This window comes from Rhamphochromis longiceps, linkage group LG20 (assembly GCF_057381845.1).
Source record: "Rhamphochromis longiceps isolate RC_006_pf linkage group LG20, R_longiceps_female_GT1.1, whole genome shotgun sequence".
NCBI lineage: Eukaryota > Metazoa > Chordata > Actinopteri > Cichliformes > Cichlidae > Rhamphochromis > Rhamphochromis longiceps.
In genome coordinates this window covers 29035712-29059435 of record NC_140576.1, presented here as the reverse complement: position 1 = coordinate 29059435, position 23724 = coordinate 29035712, and the positions used below count along the sequence as shown (strand labels likewise).

At 42.4% G+C, this 23724-nt stretch overlaps 1 protein-coding gene and 1 long non-coding RNA gene across 2 annotated transcripts in view; one reads left to right on the top strand and one right to left on the bottom strand.

Moving 5' to 3' along the window:
* The window catches only part of LOC146645559 (uncharacterized), a 162869-nt gene that overhangs the window by 44254 nt on the left and 94891 nt on the right, over positions 1-23724 (top strand). The window lies entirely within an intron of this gene.
* haus7 (HAUS augmin-like complex, subunit 7) lies at positions 1277-8778 on the bottom strand. Its single transcript, XM_085394438.1, has 9 exons — positions 8627-8778; positions 7832-7947; positions 7686-7756; positions 7548-7609; positions 7243-7433; positions 4556-4667; positions 4222-4434; positions 1693-1804; positions 1277-1615 (listed from the first exon to the last, which is right to left on the bottom strand). The coding sequence occupies exons 1-9, from the start codon at positions 8681-8683 to the stop codon at positions 1554-1556; spliced, it is 996 nt and encodes a 331-aa protein (XP_085250564.1). The 5' UTR covers positions 8684-8778; the 3' UTR covers positions 1277-1553.

The window sequence follows — 23724 nt, the reverse complement described above, 5'->3', positions numbered from 1 at the left end:
TGATTGGCCAACATTTCTGCACGGTTAGGAATCTAGCGCCACCTGCTGCTTTGGCATGTTCATAGCAGCGTTTTCCTTCATTTCTGCCTTTATGTGTGGACGGGATTATTTTTTAAAACGAAAAATCTCCGTTTTCAAAAATACCCGTGTACGTGTGGACGTAGCTTCAGTCTCTGACTGGAAGCGCTAATTCGTCATTCGGCTTTTGTCAGACTAAAGTAACTGTTAAAACTGTTTGAAAAGCTAAGCTATACAACAAGGAGAGATTGAGAATTTCCTTTTAGTTCTCAGTTTATTTGATATTGACAAAAGTTAGTCAATTTTGTCTGTTCTTCTGTAAAACAAACTAAGATTTATTTTTAGAATTAATATTTTGTTTCTAAGTGGAATTGACAATTTAGTCTGTTTCGTTTGTTCTATTTTGAAACTTAAACGCTTTAGCGGCTGCCTTTTGTGTAGTTTGCAATATTTGCCTTTATTTATCTGAAAAAGTCTCATGTTCCTTAAGTACATCTACCCTGTTGAACTTATTATGGGAAATAAACATTTAAATAAAAACAAGCTGCTGATTATTTCCCATTTTACTTGTGAGCAACGGCACATTTAAATCTTACAAATATAGTTATTTGGCTTATATCGTGATAGATATCGTTATCGCCTGAAATGAAAAAAAATATCGTGATATGAAAAAATCTTATATCGCCCAGCTCTACTTTGAACTACTGTTAATAATTGTGGCGTGATAAACAATGTTTTCATTTCTGTTTTTTTAACATGTAGTCGAGTGTTTAACAAAATATAGAACAATAAATGTGAATTTCACAGTACTCAGTTACAGATTAGGAGAGTAGATTTCTAATTGAATAGCAGTATATATGACCCAGATACTGATGACCCCTCATTCTTCCATGTTTGTTACTCTCTGAGCACCTAGACTGTGCCCTTGTTCTCTGGGGCGACTTCAGCTTTGGACTAATGAAGACGTGAACAAGCTCAAGACAGCAGGAACTCGACTGTCCACAAGTTATACTGTATTTATACTGTACTTTGTTACCCTGTATTTATACATGTGTAATGACGAAGTTGAATCCTAATAATCAGACAGTACATGAGTGATTTTGGTCTTTGCGACGCATGGCGCTTCCTTCACGCCAACTGTAGGGAACATACTCTCTTCCCACTCTGGTCTGGAGTACTTCCCAGCACGGCTGCAGTGAGATGTGATGTGACCACTGAGTGTAAAATGGTCAGTTTCAGTAATCATCATGAAACAAAGAAGCATAGCAACATGTTTAATGTCATCACTGATTTCTCCAAAAAAACGATGTAAAAACTCTCGACTCACCAACAGTGACACTTTCTGTTTCACACAACAACATGTCAGTCATGCTCAGATTAAACAGGGTGTCTGACTGCAGTGACCACACACACGTCTGTCCCTTACACGTCTGTCCCTTACACCTCTGTGAAACACGTCCAAGCTGTGTTGTCTCCGTCTTAACACCACCAGAGCCTCCTCAGTGAATCTGATGAGTGCATCCCTCTGAATGACGTTATGAACTAAGCTGAGACAGAAAGCCTCCAATTCGCCCGATAACCTTCTCCAGTTGATCAGCTAGTGGAGAAAAAAAGAGGAAACAAATAATAAACAATATGTAAGAAACTCTAAATATGAGTGTTAAACTGACTTACGTAACGTGTGCTTCTCTCCTCGGCTCCAGTAGTGAGGCTGCGTTTGAAGCTGCTTCACCTCCTCGCTCACCGACTCAGAAGCTTCTGACACTTCCTTCAGCATTTCCAGCTCCTGACAGACGCACACACCAGAGGACAGAACACGTCACTATGTTCCTGTCCTACGAGCAGTGTCAGTTTATTAGTTACACTGACCTGCTATCAGGCCTGCAAACAGTCCGGACTAAATGAAGGTTCAGACTAACTGTTTCAGAGACGTTTGGTGGGATAGATTCAACACCTCTGTGAAACACGTCCAAGGTATCTGCTGCCACTACAACAACCCTGAATAAGCCATTAGTATGCAAAGCTACACAGCAAAATCTCCAGTGTTAAATTAACACTGGAGAGTGTCTATATGGGTCCACACCTCTGAGTGTTAAATACAACACTGTTGAGTGTTAAATTAACACTTTTGACAGTGTTATAGGGCAGCACGGTGGCACGGTGGTTAGCACTGTTGCCGCACAGCAAGAAGGTCCTGAGTTCAATTCCACCATCAGGCCGGGGTCTTTCTGTGTGGAGTTTGCATGTTCTCCCCGTGTTTGCGTGGGTTCTCTCCGGGTACTCCGGCTTCCTCCCACCGTCCAAAGACATGCAGCTTGTGGGGATAGGTTAATTGATTAATCCAAATTGCCACTAGGTGTGAATGTGCGAGTGAATGTGAGTGTGAATGGTTGTCTGTCCCTATGTGTTAGCCCTGCGACAGACTGGCGACCTGTCCAGGGTGTACCCCGCCTCTCGCCCTATGACAGCTGGGATAGGCTCCAGCGCCCCCCGCGACCCTGAAAAGGATAAGCGGATGGATGGATGGATGGACAGTGTTATATGTTTAAAAGTAACCTAGTCAGTTTTGAAGATTAACAATGGCTAACACTGAGCAGCGCTGATTTTCTAACACTGGAATATTTCTAACACCGAGTTATTTTCCAGTGTTAGAAAATCAGCATATAACACTGTCAAAAGTGTTAGCCATTGTTAATCTTCAAAACTGACTAGGTTACTTTTAATAATAATAATGGATTGGATTTATATAGCGCTTTACAAGGCACCCAAAGCGCTTTACAATGCCCCTAAAGCGCTTTACAATGCCCCTATTCATTCACACACTGGTGGACGCAAGCTACGGTTGTAGCCACAGCTGCCCTGGGGCAGACTGACAGAAGCGAGGCTGCCATATCGCCCCTCTGGCCAACACCAGTAGGCGGTAGGGTAAAGTGTCTTGCCCAAGGACACAACGACCAGGACAGAGAGCCCAGGGATCGAACCGGCGACCTTCCGGTTACACTTTTAAACATATAACACTGTCAAAAGTGTTAATTTAACACTCAACAGTGTTGTATTTAACACTCAGAGGTGTGGACCCATATAGACACTCTCCAGTGTTAATTTAACACTGGAGATTTTGCTGTGTAGGACCTGAAGAGGTTTCAGGTCAGACCAGGCTGTACAGCCGCCTGTGTCTGCACACCTTCCCATCAACGTGGCACCAACTGCTGGGTTATAAAAACAGAACGATCAAAACACCATTCAGTTTAAGGAGGAGGAAAATAATTTAGCTACAGAAACAGGTTTTTGTTTCTGGCTGTAAATGTATTATTTTTAACCGTGTCTTCACTTAGATCATCAGTGTCTATAGAAAGAGAACAGCTGGAAGCTAATATCTGAGTCTGTGACCGGAGTTTGGGAAAAGCTTCACGGCAGCCCTCTGACTGACAGCAGGTAGATCCCAGGTACTACTGAGACGAAACAAAAGAGCAGAGTGTGGGCATGAAAAACGAGAACAGACGCTGTGAAATGCAGGAATTCAAACAGTAACAAAACTAAAAGGGGAGTGTATGAGGTGCAGTCACACTCCCAGAATTAAGACACAACTCCATTTCCCTTCCCACTGTTGCCAAAGTCCTTGCTCATAGGGCCGGGGTGGGCAACTCCAGGCCTCGAGGGCCGGTGTCCTGCATGTTCTAGATGTGTCCTTGATCCAACACAGCTGATTGAAATGGCTAAATGACCTCCTCAACATGTCCTAAAGTCCTCCAGAGGCCTGATGAACTAATCATGTGATTCAGGTGTGGTGACCCAGGGTGAGATCTAAAGCCTGCAGGACGCCGGCCCTCGAGGACTAACGTTCCCTACTCCTGTCATAGGGGGTCATATGATTGTTGGGTTGCTCGGTCAAGTTCATGGTAAAGAAGTTTGAGTGTGTGCAAATTGCTATCGTAAAAACTGAAGCAGCAAACTTTGTGAAAACTAATATTTGTGGGTTTCTCAAAACATTTGGCCACGTCTGTAAATAAGAAGGTAAATGATTTGCTTTGCTTTCCCTCCACCAAACTCCAAACTTGGTCAACTGAGACTTTCCTCATTTGCTAATATTTAGTCAATGATTTAAGGGCAGCCCTAGAATGATTTAATGTGGAAGTCTCTGGAACTGTGGGTGTCCAAATGACACAGGTGTGACTTTAACAGAGTGGGCTTATTTGTGAGTACCGTGTTGCAGGCCAGCAGCAGCTGTTGGACCCTCTGGAAGACTTCTGTCTCTGAGCTGAAGCTGGGGGGGTCTCTGCTGCAGTAAACTCTCAGGTCTGTCTCATAAACATGGCTGAAGGTGGCCATCAGTTGCTGGAGGTCAGACGCTGCTACACGCAGTGAGCTTGGAGAGAAGGCGGGAGGACTCTGGGCCTCGCTGTTCAGGAATACACACTGAGGGGACGAAGCAAACGGCATGCTTTACCACCATGACAGTCGCACATGTCAAACAAGATGTTTGAGCTTTCTGTTGGTGCTTTAATAAAACAGTTTCCCTTTTTTTCCCTTGTCAGACCTTTGACTGCAGCTGCTCCAGTGCTGATTGCGTCGCCTGTAGAAGGGCAACAATATCTCCATTTTCTTCTCTGTTTGGCTTATAAGATGACTTTGTGTTCTTCCACAGAGCCCTATGAGGTACAGAAAAGAAGTCAGAGAGGCTTCTCACCTACAAACCAAATCAGAAAGAGTTGGGACAGTTTGGAAAACAAATTTAAAAAAAAAGGAAAGTAGTGATTTCTAAATTTCCTTTGACTCGTGTTTCATTGCAGAGAATATGAACACAAAATATTTCATGTTTTGTCCTTTTCTGTCATTCAGACCTGCAACACATTCCAAAAAAGGTTGGGACAGGAGCAATTTAGGACTCGTAATCACGTAAATTGGTTAAATATTGATCTGATTGGAAACAGGTGACGTCTAAGCAGCATCTGAGAAAGGTCTAGTCCTTTCTTGGAGTCTCTAGGGGCAAAGATGGGCCGAGGAGAAGCAGTTTGCAACAAATACGAGACAAAATGTTTAAAGACAATGTTCCTCAAAGAAAGATAGGAAGAGATTTGGATATTTCACCTTCAACAGTGCATAATAGAATTAAAGGATTCAAGGAATCTGGAGGAATTTCAGTGCATAAAGGACAAGGGCGCAAGCGCAAGCTGAACAACCGCTCCGATCCGATCCCTCACTGCATCAAGAACCGTCATTCATCCATAAGCGATATCACCGCATGGGCTCAGGACCGCTTTGGAAAACCTTTGTCAAGTACCACAGTATGTACCGTATTTCCCGGACTACAAAGCGCACCTGAATATTAGCCGCACAAGCTAAAATCAGGGGGAAATCCTGTTTTGTACATACATTAGCCGCACCTGACTAAAAGCCGCAGGTGTTTCAATGTTGACTTATCATATGTAAGAGAATATGCACAAAGGGAATTGTCAGGAAAGAGATGGCTGTTTGGAGACACACCCCTTTTATTAATATTTTGAAAAACAAGTTATGGGTACATATTTGCACATGTAGTACATAACAGTAACCTACAGCACACCAGAAAAATAGATTCGGACTACCTTTTAGGCTCAGGTGCAGTGACACGGTTTTAACAAGAAGAAAAGTCAGTCATTCACCATCTTTCTCTTCTTCCTGCGCTCTAAAACCACCAAAGTCCTCTTCTCCAGTGTCGGATACAAACAGGCTCAGGATGGCTTCGTCATCCACTCTCCGCTTCTCTCCTTCGTTGTCACTTTCAAAACCAAAGAAATCCTCGTTGTCAGTGTCAGAGTCGAACACCCTCAGAAGGGCCGTGGCGGTGTCCTCCTCTCCATCATGCAGCAGTCCAGCCCTTCAAAATCCGTTGGTGATCGTGGATGTTTTCGCACTTTTCCACGCTGTCAGAATCCACCGGTGGAGTTGAGCATAACTTGCTTTTCGCAAGTTTATCGCCGCTCGTCATCCACGCCTCCCGCTGAATGCGTAGCGCTACTTTGAAGTTTGTTTTTCGCGCTACTTCGTACGGCACTACGTTGCCTGGCGGACGGACATGTGACTAACATACCACTCTTGAACCCCGATCCTTCCGCCAGGCAACGTAGTGCCGTACAACAGCGGAACAAACAAAACAAATCGTCTTACGATATCACAAAAATCATGGAAAATCCATAGAAAAGCCGCACCTGACTAAAAGCCGCAGGGTTCAAAGCTTGTGCAAAAAGTAGCGGCTTATAGTCCGACAATTACGGTAGTTACATCCACAAATGGCAGTTAAAACTGTACTGAGCCAAAGGGAAGCCGTGTGTTAACAGAAGTGCCGTGGACTTCTCTGGGCTCACAGGCATCTGGGATGAACCACGTCACAGTGGAAACGTACACTGTGATCACATCAATAATTTCATATCAATTGGGTGGCAGTAGCTCAGGCGGTAGAGCAGGTCATCTACTGATCGGAAGGTTGATGGTTCAATTCCTGGCTTCCCCTAGTCTGCGTGCCAAATATCCTTGGGCAAGATACTAACCCCAAATTGCTCTCCGATGCATCCATCAGCGTGTGAATGTTAGTTAGAAAGCACTCAGAAAATGTGCTTGTGTGAATACACAAGTTGTTTGCAGCACTTTGATTGCTCAGAAGAGTAGAAAAGAACCAGTCCGTTCACCATCAATCACTGTTTTTTGGGAGAAATGGATGCTGTGTGCTCCGGACCAAAGAACAAAGTTACAAAGTGCTGACAGGTCTCCAGTCCAGAATGTGTGGTGACAACAAAGACCCCGTACTGTTGCCCAGCTTAAGACTTGTTTGCAGGAAGAAATGGGACAAAATGACACCTGAATCACTTCATCGCTCGGTGTCCTCAGTCTCTAAACGTCTTTTAAGTGACAACATTACAAAGCAGTACATGCTTTACTGTTCCAACTGCTTTTAAAATGTGTCGGAAGAACCAAAACTGGAATATGTGTTTATTTTGAAAACAACAATAAAATTCATGAAGAACACATTAAATAATGTGCTGTTGTACTGTTTTCAATATAATACAGGTCAAAGATCATTTAACGAAGCACTGTTTCAGTTTGATTTTACTTTAACACACATCCCAACTTCTTCTGATTTGTGGTTGTACAACAGCACACAATGAATTCGATTAGGATTCACCAAGCATCCATGAACGAGTTTTTCAGCAATGTGTGTAAGAAGAGATCATCAGACAGCAAACATACTTGATGTGTGTAGGCCAAGGGTCAAATGCAGGACTTAGCGTCTGTGTGAGGTGCGGCAGATTCTCAGCACCAAAGAACTCCTTCAGCAGCAGCTCTCCATCAGCTGTGTGCCCAGCAGACTTCACGCAGCCTGGGACGAAAGCTAAAAGCTGCTCCAGAAACTGAAGTTGCCGCCGCGGACTTGCATCACCCTTCAGAGATTAAACACAGAACCATGGATGTGTGATTACTGTTTGTGTTTATTGTGATACTGCATGTCTGTATGTGTGAATCAATAACATCACTAATTGAATACAAACTCTCACCCTAATCAGGTCCACATCAGATGCTCGGCATAGCAAAAGTTCCTGCCCAAGAACAGCCATATCTGCTTGGACATAAACCACCACAGTTAGTGTCAAGCAGCAAAAACATCTGGTGGACTCTGTGCACAGCTACGTTACCTTTAGTCAGAACATCAGGCTCCTTGGATCTCACTGACATCGGCTTTGAACTGGTGAAGCTTGGGCTGATACTGTGAAGTGAACACACGGCCGAGTTCATAATGATGAACAGATTATTTGTGGTACAGGAGCAGAGCTTCTCCTACCTGCTGCAGATCCACGCTAGTATGTCCGTGCGGTGCTGTGAGGGGTCGCACAGCAGCTGCAGCATACTGTCTGCTTCCTGCAGGTACAGACCTTCAACCAAGGGGCAGGACGCAGCCTCAACACGCACACACACGCACACACACGACAACAGAGTCACATCAAGGCAAAGGAAAAGAGTCATGACCAAAGGCACAGCGGATCTGTGGCTCCAGCAGTACTGTTTCTATTCGACCGCATGAGGCAGCAGTCAAAAGACCAAGAAGAAAGGACGCAGCAGGAAAACCACTGTAAAAATATTCATGTAGAACAAGTCCAACATTGTACCGAAGCCAAATCAGCTACACAGTCCCTTAGAACAGCGGTTCCCAACCTTTTTCGCGCCACAGACCGGGTTATTTATGCCCGACAATATTTTCATGGACCGGCCTTTAAAGTGTCGCGGATAAATACAACAAAATAAAACTAGTACCGGTACCGAAAAAATGAAAATGTATTCATAACACACATGAAAAGACCAAGGAAAACCGAGTAAACGATGACAAAATAATGCTGAAAACCGATAAAAACTATACATTTCACACCTGAGCCTCAACTCTCGCGGCCCGGTACCAAACGACTCACGGACCGATACCGGTCCGAGACCCGGGGGTTGGGGACCGCCGCCTTAGAAAACATCACTAATCATTTCAGTGCATTAATGAGCCGCTCACGTTCAAACAAATCACAGAGCAGCGTTTAATGCTATGTGAGCACAACTATGACTTTATTTAGTTAATATTGTATTTAATGTTTACCTCCAATGAAGAATATACATGACGAGCAAGTTGTTTCTCTATCAGAACACCCGCCATTATCCAAACCGACCTCGGGTTCTTCTTCGTGGGTTTTATTGGCGGTTGTCAAACAGCGACCGTGTGCATTACCGCCATCCTTCGGCGTGACGTGAGGACCAGAGGAAAGCCACTCAGGAATGTCGGCTGATGTTTACACGGGGTGCTGTTCCTGACAGTCCTCAAGGGATTTATGTCTCTTACCAAAGTCAAACTAGACATCTTTTCTTTGATATTTTATCCTATAAATCAATACGCTGTTAATCCAGCTGCCCTCGGAGAAAGAAAACAAAAATCAAAGGCTATCAGATAAATTAGTCTGTCTGAGAAAATGCAATATAGCCTGATATCGTTCATTTCTTCAGTTCTTTTACAGTATATCAATAAGATCCACTTTAACTTTCACTTTACTGGGGCTTTGCATCAGTCACTTTTTCCCAACTTCATATTTCTGACAGCGTCATCAAACATGTTCTGTGGTTTCATCTTCTCCACAACTGCATTTCCCCTCACGGTGGGTTCTTATCATAAATAATGTGCCAAAACGTTATTACCTGCCTGTTTTCACAGTGGGTAGTTGTTGGTAGGACTGCGTGAGCAGGGCAACAGAAGCTTTGACCTTTGGGGTCCCTGTATGGGCCTACAAAATTATTCTGGATGGGTTTTCTAAAACCTGCCGTGGTCCGGTTCCTTAATAACATTTCTTTTAGTCAAGTCATATCATGAAAGCAACAATAGCCTGAAATGTCCAAATGAATGGCCCACCATGGTATTATAGGAAAAACCATAAATCCTTTGAATGAAAACAAACGCTGTTGTCACAGTGATGTACACTGTCTTGTTGGTATATATGTATCAGTCTAATAAACTAAACTATTCTGGTATTCTAAACAGTACCCGAAAGTAGACTGCTTGGTCGAGTTAACCTCCTAAACTATCTAGAACACATGGTGAAAACCTGAAATTAAGACAGAGAAGACTAGAGGAGAGACATGATCATTACTGATTACTGATGACAGATTTAGATATATTTTCATAAACCATTCATTTGCCACATCAATAAACAGCATGGCAGGGCAAAATATTTTTTCTAAGATGGCAACCTTTAAAAAGTGAAAGGAGACAGAAAGACAGGTGAGAAAGAATAAAACTTAATTGACTTTTTGTTGGCATTTTACACACAGTACTGGTACAGAATCTAGAAAATGTGGGAAAATACTGGCAAAATCAGCTGATCACTGATCAGTTTCATGATTGAAGTAGAAACAGGAGAGGGAGGGGAGAGAATGAGAGAAGAAGAGGCAGTTGTGCAGCAAAGACAGAATAACTCCAGCTTTGTGTCTTTTTCATTGTAGCTGAAGTCCGGGACAAACTGTGTTCCTTTTCACCTTAATACGAGAAACGCGCAATATTTTCTCTGAATACGAGACCATTCCGTTTTTTACGGGACGGTTGGAAACTCTAATAACTAACCTTATAAATAAAATAAGATAAAACAAGTTCAACATCAATAACATCAGAGCACCCGCCCAGCAGTATATAAACTCCACAAAATATGAATAAAAACAGACAGGAATATTATTCCAGATTAAATAAACTTTAAAAAAAAAAAAAACTTTAACTTTAAATATTTTGCTCTTCATAAAAATATATCCTGTCAAAATTATGCAAGTTAGAAATATGAACATGCTGCCAAAACCCCCCAGAAAAAATAAATGAAAGCATATACAAGGTTGGAGCCGCATGTAGATGGAGCTGAGGCATTGCTTCAGGAACTAATAAACTGTGCGGGCCATTCAGTGTCGTACTTTGCCTTGAGTGTATCATTACACTGCAGCTCCATCTGAATCTGCACAGGTGCAGTTCAGCAAAGTCCGCTGACTTGGTTCAACATTACTTGGCAACAGGGAAGGTAAGGCAGGTTGCACTGGTACATTTGTGACAGCTTCACTTGAAATGCCTTCACCGCATCATACATGTCCATGAACTGACAGATTTCCTCGATGAGCTCAAAAACTCTATTGAGAACTTTTCCCCAACTCAGCCAATGGACCTCTGTATGATGAGGAATGTCAGCAAACTCTGAATCTATTAAATTAAATTAAATTAAATTAAATTCACCAATTTAATACTTCAGTGTAGAAAACTGAGCATAATGGAAATCTTTTGATAAATTTGTCAAAATAAAATTACATTAGAAAATACAAAATAAAGTATAAATAAGTATTTGTACATTACTGGCAGTAATAAATGGTGGTTAGCACTGTTGCCTCACAGCAAGAAGGTCCTGAGTTCAATACCACCACCAGGGTCTTTCTGTGTGGAGTTTGCATGGGTTCTCACCCACAGTCCAAAGACATACAGGCTGTATCCCAATTCAGGATCTGCAGCCTTAAAGGCCCCGGACACCAAGAACCAACGCACCGACCCCTGAGGGCATCAGCCACTGGCAGGGAGTATGGTGAGGGGAGATAAGCCTCTCCTGCACACTGGTGACACCCCTGCACCCCAAGGCCCTACTTGTGTGGGCTGGGGGATGGGGGGGGAATAGACCACTGACCTTAGTAGGCATCCCCAACACCCACCAAGGCAACGGGGCCCAGGCCCATCCAGACTGGGGCCTACGGCAGCAGCACCGCCAAGCCCCACAGGACCCATGGCAGCCCACCTGACCCCACCGCAGAGGAAACTGTACCCACTCCAACATTCAATCATCTCCCAGACTACACAAGACTATAGACACCCAGGTTGATTTTATTCTCCACCTCTCATATGTCTCTCCCCCACCTGCAGAGTGGACTTCTGCAAGGAAACCAATGGATTAAGCTGGTTTTAAAACTCTGGTTACAGTTTCTTAACAAGAATGATTGGAATGAAGAGGCCAGGATCTTAAGATGATGCGCTTATGATCTTGATTTTTTACCCAATAAGTTAGATGTGAGATAGAAAAACTGGGCAGGACAAGTATTTCAGTCATGTTTTAAAGCCCACCACAGCACTGAAACTGCTTTTTTAAAAGGTTTTAATGACCTTTTCACTTTTGCTGACTTGGGAGATTCTGCCATTTTAATACTATTAGACCTCAGTGCTGCCTTTGATACCGTAGATCATAGGATTCTTATCTCTCGGCTTGAACACTGTCGGAGTCAAAGCGACTGCATTGGAGTGGTTTAAATCTTATCTGTCCAACCAAAGCTTTTCTGTTAGACTGGGCGATATACAGGGAGTGCAGAATTATTAGGCTCGAAAGCCTACTACCAATTTAGCATTTTAGGTGATGTGCATCTCTGTAATGAGAAGGGGTGTGGTCTAATGACATCAACACCCTATATCAGGTGTGCATAATTATTAGGCAACGTCCTTTCCTTTGGCAAAATGGGTCAAAAGAAGGACTTGACAGGCTCAGAAAAGTCAAAAATAGTGAGATATCTTGCAGAGGGATGCAGCAGTCTCAAAACTGCAAAGCTTCTGAAACGTGATCATCGAACAATCAAGCGTTTCATTCAAAATAGTCAACAGGGTCGCAAGAAGCGTGTGGAAAAACCAAGGCGCAAAATAACTGCCCGTGAACTGAGAAAAGTCAAGCGTGCAGCTGCCAAGATGCCACTTGCCACCAGTTTGGCCATATTTCAGAGCTGCAACATCACTGGAGTGCCCAAAAGCACAAGGTGTGCAATACTCAGAGACATGGCCAAGGTAAGAAAGGCTGAAAGACGACCACCACTGAACAAGACACACAAGCTGAAACGTCAAGACTGGGCCAAGAAATATCTCAAGACTGATTTTTCTAAGGTTTTATGGACTGATGAAATGAGAGTGAGTCTTGATGGGCCAGATGGATGGGCCCGTGGCTGGATTGGTAAAGGGCAGAGAGCTCCAGTCCGACTCAGACGCCAGCAAGGTGGAGGTGGAGTACTGGTTTGGGCTGGTATCATCAAAGATGAGCTTGTGGGGCCTTTTCGGGTTGAGGATGGAGTCAAGCTCAACTCCCAGTCCTACTGCCAGTTTCTGGAAGACACCTTCTTCAAGCAGTGGTACAGGAAGAAGTCTGCATCCTTCAAGAAAAACATGATTTCCATGCAGGACAATGCTCCATCACACGCGTCCAAGTACTCCACAGCGTGGCTGGCAAGAAAGGGTATAAAAGAAGAAAAACTAATGACATGGCCACCTTGTTCACCTGATCTGAACCCCATTGAGAACCTGTGGTCCATCATCAAATGTGAGATTTACAAGGAGGGACAACAGTACACCTCTCTGAACAGTGTCTGGGAGGCTGTGGTTGCTGCTGCACGCAATGTTGATGGTGAACAGATCAAAACACTGACAGAATCCATGGATGGCAGGCTTTTGAGTGTCCTTGCAAAGAAAGGTGGCTATATTGGTCGCTGATTTGTTTTTCTTTTGTTTTTGAATGTCAGAAATGTATATTTGTGAATGTGGAGATGTTATATTGGTTTCACTGGTAAAAATAAATAATTGAAATGGGTATATATTTGTTTTTTGTTAAGTTGCCTAATAATTATGCACAGTAATAGTCACCTGCACACACAGATATCCCCCTAAAATAGCTAAAACTAAAAACTACTTCCAAAAACATTCAGCTTTGATATTAATGAGTTTTTTGGGTTCATTGAGAACATGGTTGTTGTTCAATAATAACATTATTCCTCAAAAATACAACTTGCCTAATAATTCTGCACTCCCTGTATAATCCTCAAAAACCTCACTCGCTTGTGGGGTCCCCTAGGGGTCCATTCTTGGCCCAGTTCTCTTTTCAATTTATATGCTCCCTATGGGTTCAGTTTTTTTAAAAAAAAAATATGGCATCTCATTTCATTGTTATGCAGACGACTCACAGATTTAGCTGCCACTGAAATGTACATCTTTGAATCCTCTGAAGGGTTTGCTAGATGTCCAGGAGCAAAATTCAGAGTTTTAGTTGTTTTCTAGGTGCCCCATCTTCTTCTTCATCATCATCCTCCTCCCTTGGTCTCCTCCTTGAACCTCCCGGTACTGGGCTGGGGGGCAGTGGCACAGGGGCATCCTGAACATTGTCTCCGCCATCATCATCGTCATTCCCATCATTGTTGTTGCTATCAGTGTCACTGTGGTCGCTGTCACTGTCAGGACCACTCTCAGGGTCACTTTCTTTGTCGCTCTCATCCTCCTCATCATCCCAGAACCAGTTCTCCATTTCTTCAGCAATGGGATCTTCTGCTTGCTGGGCCGGGTGTATTTCAATTTCTCCTGCTGGGATTTCTTCTCTGTTATGGACCCAGGGTCCTTCTACTTGAGGTGGATTTATTTCTATCCCCGCTACTGGAACATCAGCCTGTTCCTCCTCTTCGTTATCAGCCTCTTGATCATTGTCCTGAACTCTGTCCTCCTCCTCATCATTTCGTTGCACTTGATGAATAACTTGGCCCAGAACACGGAGGTTTTGCTCAGTTAAGAGGCCGCTCAACACACCGTACTCAAGCCAGCGGACCATCGGCCGAATCGCTTCAAAATCCGGACGCTGTTGCAGTTCCAAAATCAGTTCATCGACGGGTACCCCTACAACAACAAACAGGGAAATATATTATTGTTATCATTCATATGATGAGAAAACTGTCCACAAATTCCAATTTATGCAAAATAACTACTTAGGGAACATACAAATATACGCCCACTAAACTTATTACAGTGTGATTGTTCCTTCAAGTAAAAAAGGCTTCAGTCGATGAGCAGCAACGTGTAAATGTCCTCATGTCAGTTTTCCTCAGCCCTCACTCACAGTTGTAATGCACTATTAAATTCAATTAGGATTTTGTTATAATTAAGTGCAAAGTCTAAATCATTTTTATAAAGAGACATGTGTATTCCCAGTGCACCAGGAAATACACAGTACCACACAGATGTTTTCAGGGCTCAGAGCAGCCTCTGGGCTTTGTGTGACTGAGGCCTTAAAACTTCAGAAACTTTCATGTGTAGTAACAAACTGTCAGATAATCCACGAGAAAAACTGCAAAGAGAGACCACACTCTTGTCACACCCCTGAAAACACAGGGGAAAGAATCACGAAAGTGATATTTCGTTGTCTCTCATGCAGTAGTTTACAGCGGTCCCTCGTTTATCGCGGGAGTTATGTTCTAAAAATAACCCGCGACAGGTGAAATCAGAAGTAGCCAGCTTTATTTTTTACAATTATTATAGATGTTTTAAGGCTGGAAAACCTCTCACTACACACTTTATACACTTTTCTCAGACAGGCACGAACATTTTCAAACCTTTGTAGAAACATAAGTCCAGTAGGGGAGACCGGGGATAGTTGTAACGTGGGTCAGTTGTAACACTTCCAATTTCTCCAATCAGGGCTAAGTTTCAAATGATGTGATTCATCCTGTGCATGCCCAATTCAGTTCTGCTATCACATGTGAAAAATCAGCACATTTTGTCAAACACAGACAATTTAACACAAAAAAAAGTAATTTGTATGCCAAAAAGTAAGTTTTTCTACTTTATTTCAATTTCTAATAGCATTATCTGCTTTGCAGTTAAACTCATCAAACTTAAATTGTGTTATTTGTATGTCTATGGGGATATATTCGGTGTAGGTCTTTAGTGCTAATGTTTTAGCCGTTGGCTGTAATGTTAGCTAGTTCATGGCTATAGGAGTCTGGGTTATTTGTAACAATAATGCAGATGTTACAACTTACCACACTATTACTTTAACTTATATTAAACAAGTTGGGGCAACGACATCAGCAGAGAGAGGTTCACTGGTCACATTTGTATATGCGGTTAATGCCATTGGCAACACAATTCCTCCACTGTTTGTGTTCCCACACACACATTATGCAGACCACTGTGTCAGAGATGGACCAGTAGGAAGTACTGGTAGTGGAAATAAATCAGGATGGGTGCAAGAAACAGATTTCCTCATCTTTCTGAAGCACTTTGCAAACCACACCAAGGTAAGCCATGAAAAAAAGTAATGGAATTTCGATGCTGGTGAACAACTACATTTTTTCAGCTTCATTGTTATGTTCAAAATTGGTGCAAGAGTTGTAGGTTATAATGCCCACTGAGCCAATGAGGCCAAACTCAAGGAAGACCAACCAAAATTAATGAAATATTCAGTTGCAGAAAATTCTATAATTTGTCTTTTTTGGGGGGTTGGAATATGTTCAAAAGCTAGATTTCTGCATTCTGTCTCTCACTCACACACACACACACACACACACACACACACACACACACACACACGGCTCTAAGTGCATTCATGTGTTGAATAAACAGAGATTACATGTTAATGTTTTGTTAGTACCCTTATTTCATTGTGTTACATTTCACCCCGGGATATGTTACAACTAACCCAGACTATGGGGTTAATTGTAACATTTCACTCTTTGTGTTTGAGACCATACCATGCAATGGGTAATTGTGCTGCAGAGAAAATAGCTGCACTATTTAATAGCCGAGACATGTAAATACTTTGCATTACATTTTGAATCCACTACCTTAAAAGAGCTCCAATTTACAGACAGAAATGTGAAAAATGTTACAACTATCCCCGGTCTCCCCTATTATAGAATGAAACCAAAGGCAGCCGCAGGAGCCTCTGACGGTGCAAAACGTTTCGTCGGCATTGTTGTGTTTGATGGGGAGAAAACTTACAACATACAGTACAGCACAGAGTCACACTGCTAGCGATTGAAGATGTGTGTAAATTCGACAAGCTAAACGCATTCTGTACTGTACAGCAGCGGTCCCCATCCTCCGGCTCAGCTGAGCTTCTCTGCTTCTTCTTGGGGTGTCGGGAAGGTCGACTGGGCTGCTCCTGACACATCCCGTCTTTTTCCATGGTCAGAGAGGGCTGCAGAAGGAAGTGAAACATCTTTAGTGTACAGAAAAATGCAGATTTTAAGGCAGCTGACACCACAGACATACTTAATCCAATATGGTTTCTTGTTGTTTGTCAGTGTTTCCATAGCTACACCTCCCTAAAACCACCTTGCTTGTCAATAAGGTCAAAGGTCAAGGTCAAATCTATTTATACAGCACATTTCAAACAGCCGATGCTGCACAAAGTGCTTAACAATATAAAAATGGCATTAAAAAGCATGAATGTAATACAATAATAACAATATAAAACAATAATAGGACAATAACTAAAACTATTTAAAATAAGACCAGAATGCTTGGGTCATATGTGTTAAAAGCCAGGGCATAAAAGTAGTGATTTAAATTGCTCAAGTGTTTGTGCAGATCTAATATTTAGGGGGAGACTATTCCAGAGTCTGGGACCTGTCACAGAGAAGGATCTATCACCACGAGATTGGAGACAAGTCCGTGGGATGGACAGCATTCATTTTGAGCTAGTCCTCATGGTTTTTCCTGGAGCATAAACAGAGAGGAGCTCAGGCAGGTAAGAAGGCGCTCGGGCATTAAGCGACTTAAAAACAAAAAGTAAAAGTTTAAATTGGATCCTGTAGGAGACAGGAAGCCAGTGTAAAGAAGCTAAAACTAGGGTTATACGCTCTCCGTTTGATACCAGTTAGCAGGCGAGCAGCTGCATTTTGGACCATCTGAAGACAATGGATGGAGGCCTGGTCTAGACCAAATACAATGAATCGTTTTTGGTCTGTGGTGTCAGAAATCCAGAATTTTATTCTAACCTGCACAATGCTGATAGATGAATCATTCATTGACAAATTTTCCTGAAGATCATCAAACTCGTCGATTCTCACAGACACCACCTGTAGGCATATAAGAGAAGGACAGCATTTCAGGTCGAGTCTGCCTTTAGGGTGCTGTAATATGGGTTGTTTCCTCTCAGGTCTGACCCCACTCACCTCGGGATGTTTGCGTCGCAGGTGTCGGTTCATAGAAGCGCGAGTGGACACCTTTGTCCCGCAGAGGTGACACGACTGGGCCTCTACCTTTTCGTGGGTCAGGTGGACGTGCTTCTGCAGCATGTACTCTGTCAGATATTTCTTATCGCATGTGGGACATGTCCACATACCCACTGCAGCAGCAGAGAAGGAGAGGAGGTCAGCTCAACAGCATCACTTAGTATGAAGCCCCAAATTAAACTCTATCATATTCAATGTTGTGTGTAATGCACTCCAAAGCATCTTTGCTTTGTGTTGTTGGATTTGTGTTCATACATATGAAAGATCACATGTGTGTTCTGACTTTGATAGGGATATATGTTGGTGTGTAGAACAGCAGAACTGGTAATTATGTGAATGTGTTTCAGGTCAATTTATGGAGCAAAAGTAATGTACCGAGTAGTGTAACAAATGATTTACTCCATCACAATTTTGCTCAATAACGTATTAATCTCAGTGGCTAAATCTCCAAGTCCTTCCCTGTCTTATTAAACTTTTGTTTAAGAAAGAAGACACATTTTCCTAAAAATTGTTTGTAACTTTTCTTCATAGTTCATGCTTCATACTATTCTGACTGGCTGCATCACCACCTGGTACGGCAGCTGTAATGCTCTGGACCACAAAGCTCTGCAGAGGGTGGTGAGGACAGCACAGCCATGCAGGATCTCTACAGACAGCGCTGCATGAGGAAGACTATGCGCATCCTCTCCGATCCCAGCCACAGACTTTTCTCACTCCTGCCGTCCGGCAGGCGGTTCAGGAGCATTCAGACCAGCGCTAGCAGACACAGAGACAGTTTCTACCCACAAGCCACCAGGCTTTTGAGCTGCTGACGTTCTGCACGCACCATTACACACTCACTACAACTACAGGACTCTAGACACTGTCACTTAAATGCTTATTGCACAAGTTTTGCACAACATGTAAATACCAACTTGCCCTAACTTTTAAATATTTAGAGAATTTTTTCTTTCTTTTTCTCTTTTATCATTATTATTATTACTGCTATTTTCTGCTATTCCCTTCTTAATATAACAGCACACTCTCTACATGTTCATGTAAAGGTGAGGAGCACGAGCCAAAGAATTTCATTATGGGTAAATGTGGCTACACTCTTTCTCTGGACATGAACTCAATAGAACGCGAAACTACTGCTTAGTTGTAGCTAACATTACGCTAGTATTTGTCTCAGTCCAAAAATAGCAGGCGTTTACATGAAAGGATACAACATGCTTCTTAAATCATCAGGTCCTGGCAGCAGCTGCATGTCACGGGCTTTTTGACAAGTTTACTTTTGGACCAAACTGCATGGCCATCGGGCATACCGGGCATACAGATGGTGATTTTTCGTTTTTATGGGCTGATGTTTTTTTTTTTGTTGTTGTTTTTTTCCATAACGGTATAAACACTGCACATGTGTCCAGGCTAACTGAGAACATTTCCGCGTCAATCAAGTCAAACTTCTGTTATTGCGCAGCTAGCCGCTCTCAATGGTGGAGAGAAAAGTTGATTCTGAAAGCAGAGCCTTTCAGCGCCAGTGGGTGACTGAATATATGTTTACAGACATTGCTGGTAAACCCGTGTGTCTTAGTAGTGGAGCTAATGTGGCTGTAATTAAGGAATTTAATTTAAGACGGCACTACGAGACAAAACGTCAGGATAAGCTGAAAACCTATATGCAGAGCAGAAACTACAGAAAGTAGAAGAGCTAAAGAAGAATCTGACATTTCAGCAGACTTTTTTCACCACAGCAAAATCCCAAAGTGAAGCTGTTGTGAAAACAAGTTTTATTGTAGCAGAGGAGCAAAATCAGCCTGGTACCACTCTGAAGAGCTGCATGATGAAGCTGTGCAACGTCTTGTGTCCAGACAAAACGCAGATTTTGGCAAATGTGAGCCTGAGCAGAAATACGATTGATCGGGTTTGTGAGATGGCCACTGATTTAAGAACACAGTTGTGTGAAAGAAGCAAAAACTTTATTGCATACTCTCTTGCTGTGAATGAAAGTATAGACATGATGGACATTGCACAGCTGACCATCTTCATCCGTGGAGAGGAAATATTGAACATTAAGTCGATGCAAGGGACAACGACAGGGAAAGACATTTTTTAAAACGTATGTCAAAGTGTAACCGACATGAAACTGCCCTGGGACAAACCTGTGGACTTACAACAGATGGAGCGCCAGTGTTGTGTGGTGGAAAAAAAGCGGACTAGTCAGCACGTTAGTGCAGGATAAACAGGTTAGTTTGCTGTGATGGTTTAAAGTAAAGAACAGTGTGTGACTGCTGCTACACATCATGTGTAGCAGAGATTCAGATGACTTAGCTGATGATGGTTGTATAGTGTCTAATGTAAAGATAGCATAAACTGTGTACTGTCAGTGTGGAGGATGAAATCAGGACAACTCATGAAACATCTGCTCACATCTGGTTAGATTCAGGTGTGTCCATCCACAGAGAGCAGCAGGTCAACTGATCACACTACGAAAATCTACTGGAGCTATTAATATAGCACAAGGTTCAGTGAGCTCTGAAACATCCTGCAAACAGCTTCTTTTACTTTCTTTCTCCGAGTACATTTCAGTACTTTTACTTGAGTAAAGAAGTTGAATCAGTACTTCAAATTCTACTACAGCACTTTAGTACAGAACATGTGTATTTTTGCCTATGCTGGTATGGGGAGTGTATTCAGTCCTTTAACAGTAGTATGTGTACTGAAGTTACAACCTCTGTCTGAGACCTCCTTCAGTTCCACCTGCAGCTCTCAGTCTGCTGTGGAAAAAGGAAATCCAGGTGAGTTTCTCCTGATCACCTGAGGCCGTCATTACTGTGTGAACGTTACCCACACACATTGTTGGGAAGGTTACTTTTAAAATGTATTCCACTACAGATTACATGCCCCAGAATGTATTTTGTAATGTATTCCGTTACGTTACTCAATGACAGTAATGAATTCTGAATACTTTGGATTACCTATAATACTAGCATGCCTTTTACAACTACATGAATGTACTATTGCTGTGTGAATTATGACTTTTACTGAAGGTTACTCGCCATACCAATACTGACTACATTTTAAAATCTTAATATAAATGAGTAACAGTAGGGTGGACATTAGGTAAGGCTGCACTTTTTGCAGTGATCTCGTATAGAAAACTATTCCACATGTATATAAAACAGGTCCACGGCTCCGAACCGTAGTAAAGGGACCTCTGGCTAATACGGCGGGTTCATGTCGGGCTTGTAGCTGAAAACTAGCTTTACTTTGTTGTCTGGGTCAACTTTGCTAGCAAGAGACAGAGAGAGGCGTTGAAAGGCTGCTCCAACGGAACTGGGAGCAAAACACGAACACAGTGTACAGTTGAGTCTTAATAGCTTACTTACAACTGGGCTCGTCAGGCACTCTTTTTGGCTGCAGCGGTTATTATTATATTTGCATGCTTCCAGCTCCCGTTTCTGCTCGGGTACAGCTCGTACTTTTCCTTTTTTCTCCCTCCCTCGCTCGCTCACTCACTCACAGACACATAACGGGTATGGCAGTCCATTCTCCCTGCAGCACGAACTACACTGCCCATGAGGCTACATTCTTTAGTGCGATGCCTGTAACACTCTGCCTATTGCCTTCATGTTAAATAATTTTTGTGAATAATTTTTAAAAATATTTCTTCACGTTATTATGCGGGGTGTAGTAGAGGTGACATGGGCCGCGAGATTGAGACACAGGCCTCTTAATGCGCGCTTTGTTTGGGGCGTGGAAACCAAAAATAGAGAGGGCACAGCTGACATATGAAACAGGAAGACTGCTGTGTAATCACTTTGGTCGTGTCCAAATTCATGGGCTGCATCCTTCTGAGGACCCGGTCTTTGCAATATGTGGGCTGGGTGCTCAGAAGATCGGATAGGCCAGAAGTAAACGGCTGGGGAAACTGGACGGTCTAGCCTTCTACTGTCTCGGTGGAGTTTAATAAACTTAGCTGTCTGCTTCTAAAATATAACAGGACACGTAAATTCTCGACCATCTCACACTTCTGTTTGATGTTTATTCAGCTTTGTAAAAACCACCCGGGGGATTAATAAAGTTTTATTTTCTCTAATCTAATTTCATAACTTTAATCTCAGCCAAACCAATTTACTCACGAACAAATACAACACAGAAAAAATCCCAACAATAACATTTTTAGGTTGTCTAAGTCAGCGGTCCCCAACCCCCGGGCCTCGGACCGGTACCGGTCCGCGAGTCGTTTGGAGTTCCATAGCGGACCGGCACCAAAGTGTTCAAAATTAAATAAATAGGTCAAGATGACATAAATAACTATGTGAATAAATAAGACACAGATATGTAATGTGAGAATGATATTGTGAAATAATGGAACACATTTTGAAAAAAATGCTCATTATTGTGAAATATATTACATTCTGCTATATAAATGTACTTATTATTGTGAAATATTATTTCATGGTCATTATTTTTCACAATAACAGATTATTCCTGAGGCATTTTATTTATTTCCAGCCGTTTATATTCCAAAATGTCCTTTTTTCAAAGTCAGTCTTTATTTCAAAATCCCGTTTTTCCCGATGGTCTATTTATTTCATAATGCGACTTTTCAGCAGAATGACTTTGTCTGTCAATCAAGAGAGACAGGGCGGAGCCAGTTGTGTGATTGGTTGCTCCTTTACTCAGACATAAGTAATAGCACATGAATTGTCGATTTAGGTTTAATGGTGCAATGCGTCTCCTATGCAGCTGGCGGCAGTATGCAGCTCAAAATAAACTTAATAGTTGAGGTCCAACTTTCAACACATTCCTCCTCTGGGACACCTACTGTACCTGTGTGCCAAGTTTCAGCCAGATTTACTGTAAAATTACTCAAAAATTAAAGGACATTTATATGCAATTCAATACAGCCAATGCACTACTATTATGGAAATTTCAGAAATTCATTAAAAATCACCCATAGTAGTTGAGGTCCAACTTTCAACACATTCTTCCTCTGGGAAACCTGCTGTACATCTGGGCCAAGTTTCAGCCAGATTTACTGTAATATTTGTGTTGTCTTCGTATAGCTTTGAATAATTACACAGCATCCACTTGTGTTTCGCGAGCGTCTGCTCCAAACATTTTATATCTCATTCACAAGTCAGTCTTCTTTTATAGAGGCATTCATGAGCCCTCTCAAATACAGCGCCCCCTACTGGCAAAACCCCATTGGCACATGAACACCCACACATCACCACATCCCCTTTTCTCTGACAACATAGGTCCCACGAATCAACATATACACATATTTGTATTACAACAATAATTTTTTTTTCTCTAAACACCATCAGAATATAAGATAAAAACAAATCCAGTCATAGCTTTACAGATTAAGCCTAACTGGTCTCTTGACCTTACGCTCTGACCTCCTCAATACAGGTTCTGAAACAACTGCACTTTTCTCCACATGCTCATGTCCATCCAGTGGTTTTAAACCAGACACTGTCTCTGCATGTGACACATCAACATTTTCATCTTCCTCACCATATTGTTCCTCCTGAAATGTCTCTTTAGTCTTCAGCAAGTTACGACGGTTCCTTCTGAACACATGACCTTCTTCAGTTCTTACGTCATATGATCTCGGACCTGCTTCCTGAAGAACAATGGCTTTCCTGCTCCATGCATTCTGATCTTGGATTCTCACTACATCATCCTTTGCAAGCAATCCAAGTGCTCTTGTTCCCTTGTCGTATTGTAGTTTTTGTTTCCATTTCAGATGCTCTTGTTTTTTTATAATTCCTTCACTCTGCTTGCTTTCTGCATAGCAGGGCAAAGTTGTGTGTAGCTTACGATTCATCAGCAATTCTGCAGGGGATAAACCACAGTCAAGAGGAGCAGTCCTGTAGCTCAGCAGAGCTAAATAAGGATCTGATCGACTGTCTGTAGCCTTCTTCAGAAGCTGCTTGATGATATGCACTCCTTTTTCAGCCTTGCCATTTGCCTGTGGATGTTGAGGACTTGATGTGACATGTTTAAAGCCGTATTCTCTTGCGAAATTCTGCCATTCTTTGCATTTATAGCAAGGACCATTGTCACTAATGACAGTTTCAGGTATTCCATGCCTGGAAAAGATAGACTTCACATGTGTGATCACATTATTAGCAGTTGTACTTGTAAGCAGAGCAATCTCAGGAAAGTTAG